At 38.7% G+C, this 3,762-nt stretch overlaps 1 protein-coding gene across 1 annotated transcript; it reads left to right on the top strand.

Annotated features, from left to right (window-relative positions):
• The first annotated feature begins 654 nt into the window (after positions 1–654).
• LOC121747112 (GATA transcription factor 8-like) lies at positions 655–3,555 on the top strand. The gene is made up of 3 exons (XM_042141101.1): positions 655–967; positions 1,754–2,015; positions 2,477–3,555. Exons 2-3 carry the CDS (start codon positions 1,788–1,790, stop codon positions 3,182–3,184), a joined length of 936 nt encoding a protein of 311 aa, XP_041997035.1. The 5' UTR covers positions 655–967; positions 1,754–1,787; the 3' UTR covers positions 3,185–3,555.
• The last annotated feature ends 207 nt before the right edge of the window (positions 3,556–3,762 follow it).

Here is a 3,762-nt window from a genome sequence, read left to right as displayed (position 1 = left end):
TTAAGCATCACGTCTCAAGATATAAATGAACATTACTAACTTATTATTTAGGGTGTGTATCATTATTGATTAAACTAGCATGTTCCATGAAATAAAATAAGAATCAAAAGATACGATCGATTTGTGTAGTAAATTTCTTCAAAAAAAGGGGCAATTGATGAGATTTAAAAATTTATATTCAATAGCAGTTTGATTTAAAGGATTATATCTCACGATTGAATATGTAATATTATTATGTTTAGTTCATCAGATTGATTAATACTAAAGGGATGATGAGTCAAAACATTCATACGACACCTCAAAAACAATCGGACTAAGTGGATAATGATAATAAGTCAAAACATTAGTACGACACCTAAAAAACAATCGGACTAAATGAATAATGATAATGAGTCAAAACAATCGTACGACACCTCAATAATTAAAACAGAAAACAAATTAAAAGGATTAATTTTGTAAAAAAAAAAAGGAAATAAGCCATTTAAAAGAGTATGAATGGATTAACATGAGACGTGACGAAGCTATCCGGGACAATACCATACTCATTTACAAATCCGATGGCGCTGTGCATGTGATTGCGCGTCAATTGAGATAAGAGGGAAGGGGAAGCGCGGTAGGAGTGATGTGGGAGGGAGTGGGACCCGTGCTCAAGCAAGCCTTAAACATCACGACAGTGAAGCATGAGACTGTAATTGACAGCTTGCATTCAAGCAACAATTTCACCCACCTATTCTATTCTTCCCTCTCTCTCTCTCTCACTCACTATTTTTAGCCTTCCCTCTCTCAATTCCTTCCTCTCATATTCAACCTTCTGTATGCTATACAAGAAAAACACAAACACATATATATACATGCACATATACATACATAATTAGGCTGTAGCCTAGTTTAAAGTAGGGAGTGATAGTGGTTCTAGCAGTGTTGTTTAAAGAAGAATCCCTCATTACCTGTTTCATTGTATTTGGGGGTATGCCTCTGCATTTTCCTTTTCTGTGTCTTCTTCATTTATATGCTTTCCTCACGTTTTTCTTCTCGTGCAAAATTAACGAAATGGGGTTTGTTTCTAAAAGGAATTTTATGGTATTTTCCCTTATTGGTGAAGAAAAAAAAATCAAATCAAATGGGAAAGTTTTGAATTCGATGTATCAGTATATTGCACTATTTCATGAACCATTTGAGTTATTGAAAATGGGATTTGAATACTTATTTCGATTTCTGCAATTTTCCATTTTTGAGAAATGCTAAAAATTGCTTTTAAGAAATTCCATTGCTCATTATTTCATTCCTACAATTCTCTGTTTTTTTTCTAGATTTTGAGAGGTTGGTTTCATTGTTCTGCACTTGGGCCATAAGATTCTCTCTTACTCTCACTTTTTTGTGTTGAACTTGGCAAAATTTTATGTCGGTTGAGTTGTTGAATAAAGTCATATGTTCATATCTACTTTTGTTTGTTACTGATTGTGTGTAAATTGCAAAAAGAACTATGATAAGGTTTTGGAGGTTCTTGTTTGCAACTTGCAAGAATTCAAAAAATGCTTGAATTTGAAATAAGATTTTTCACCATTTTGGTCCCAGCTCTGTATAAGCTGTCAAGCACAATCTTCTGATAATCCCTTCTCGAATTCTTACCGTCCCATATTTTTGAACTTGTATTCTCTAACGTTTTGGATTTGCTCTGTTTTTGTTTTTATCTACGTAGGCAAACTAGTCCAAGTTCTTGTTATAACATCACATGTTTCTTGTTTTGTTGCAGTTATTGGCATTGGTGTAGTAGAGAAAGAGAGGTGATGGAGCCAGAGTTGATAGACGAAATCGATTGTGGAAACTTCTTTGACCAAATGGATGATTTGATTGACTTTCCCCCGGACAGTGAGTGTGGTGATGCTAACTTAGTTAGCTCCAGTGACTGCAAGGATTTCCCCTCGTGGGAAGAGGCGTTGCATGGCTGCGACACCCTCTTCTCCGGCAGCCATGACAGCTCTGCCTCCGACCTTGCTGCTGAGCTCTCTGTTCCGGTCAGCATCTTCTACATAGCTCTTAATGTCTATTGTGTTTAATGAATTTAAGTGGTATTTGTGCAGCAGCATGTGATTGCTAGAGATTCTAAATTCTCATTAGTTTTGAATTTGATCATGTTGTCTTTTGGTAGAATAAGTGTTATTGTGTGTGAGTTTGATTGAGGTTGTTTGTTGCCATTCAGCATGTAAAATGATTATGAAAAAATGAAATGAATAATAAATGAACTTTACCTGCTTTTTCATCTAAATTTATGAATGTCTTGATTATTTCATCCAATGCTTTTGAAGAATATCGATTTTGTGAGTTAATATGATTCATCCAATGAATGTCTTGTTATGTTTAAGTTTTTTGCTATACTAAACCAACATGATTTCTTATGTTTATGTTTGCATTGTACATTTATTCTACCTTCATTTGTTTAACTTTGAACTGATTCTTGAACTGTTTGTTGTTGCAGTATGAGGATATAGTACAACTGGAGTGGCTTTCGACCTTTGTGGAGGATTCGTTTTCAGGCGGGGGGCTGACAGTCAGCAAAGAGAATCTGCGTGCCAGCAACGACTCACCACATAGCCAATTCCAAAGCTTGAGTCCAGTTTCAGTAGTCGAGAGCAGCAGCTGCAGCAGCAGTTCCTCCTCCGGGGGGAAGGTGATGCCTCTCAGCCCCTGCCATCGCGGGCCCCAACGTGCACGCAGCAAGCGACCTCGGCCAGCAACTTTCAACCCTCGACCAGCAATTCAGCTCATCTCCCCCGCATCCTCTTATCAGGAAAACCCCCCCGTTGCTTCTGCCCTCCACGGCGGGGTTTCATCGGAATCAAACAACTTTGCTGAGTCGTGGCCTGTGAAGAAGAGCAAGAAAATCAAGATAACGCCTCCTGCAAATCCGACAGCAAGGAATCAAGACCCTCCTCCAGTCCGGAAATGCTTGCATTGCGAGATAACAAAGACTCCGCAGTGGAGGGCGGGGCCCATGGGCCCAAAGACGCTGTGCAATGCTTGTGGCGTTCGTTACAAGTCTGGGAGGCTGTTCCCTGAATACCGCCCTGCTGCTAGTCCAACCTTCGTCCTGTCTCTGCACTCAAACTCGCACAAGAAGGTGACCGAGATGAGATGCAAGGCTGAGACCAGAAGCGCAGCAGCTGCACCCGACACTTCAGTGTAGACGAGGCGTATCAGTTGGTGGTTTCCCTTCTCCATTGCTAGTCAGTCATGCAGGTTATGCCATTTGTTTGTTCTTTAGTTCTTTGTACATTGATGTAAGGAGGGGATAGGAGCTTTATAATTCATCATATTTTAGCTAGTTCGGGGCGAGGAAGAAGAAGAGGACGAAGAAGAAGAAGAAGAAGAGAGTCTATGAAGTTTAGCAATGAGGGGACTGAGGGAAGGCTTTGCCCTAATCTTGGATAGGTCCTTGAAATTTATAGCATTTCCAGCAAGTTTTGGTGGGAATTCTTTTTGCAGTTGATTTGCTTGTAGTGTTGATCTTGAACTGGTGATGGAGTTGGAGTTAAGTTCATGTCTGCTTTTTGCACATTTTGTGTCTTGCAATCTTCCTACTTCCTACCTTTTATTTTAAAGTGAGTTTTTATTTTATCCAATCTCTATAAGTTGGTTGAAATAAAAAAATGTCGAATTGTGGGAATGATTAGGATTGTACTTGATAAACTACATATCAGGTATAAACTTGTTTATAATTGTATGACTATAATCGTTTACCGTGTATGCTTAACAATAATCCAA

This window comes from Salvia splendens, chromosome 9 (genome assembly GCF_004379255.2).
Source record: "Salvia splendens isolate huo1 chromosome 9, SspV2, whole genome shotgun sequence".
NCBI lineage: Eukaryota > Viridiplantae > Streptophyta > Magnoliopsida > Lamiales > Lamiaceae > Salvia > Salvia splendens.
Note: the sequence above shows the minus strand (reverse complement) of the source record. Positions and strands in the feature narration are given on the sequence as shown.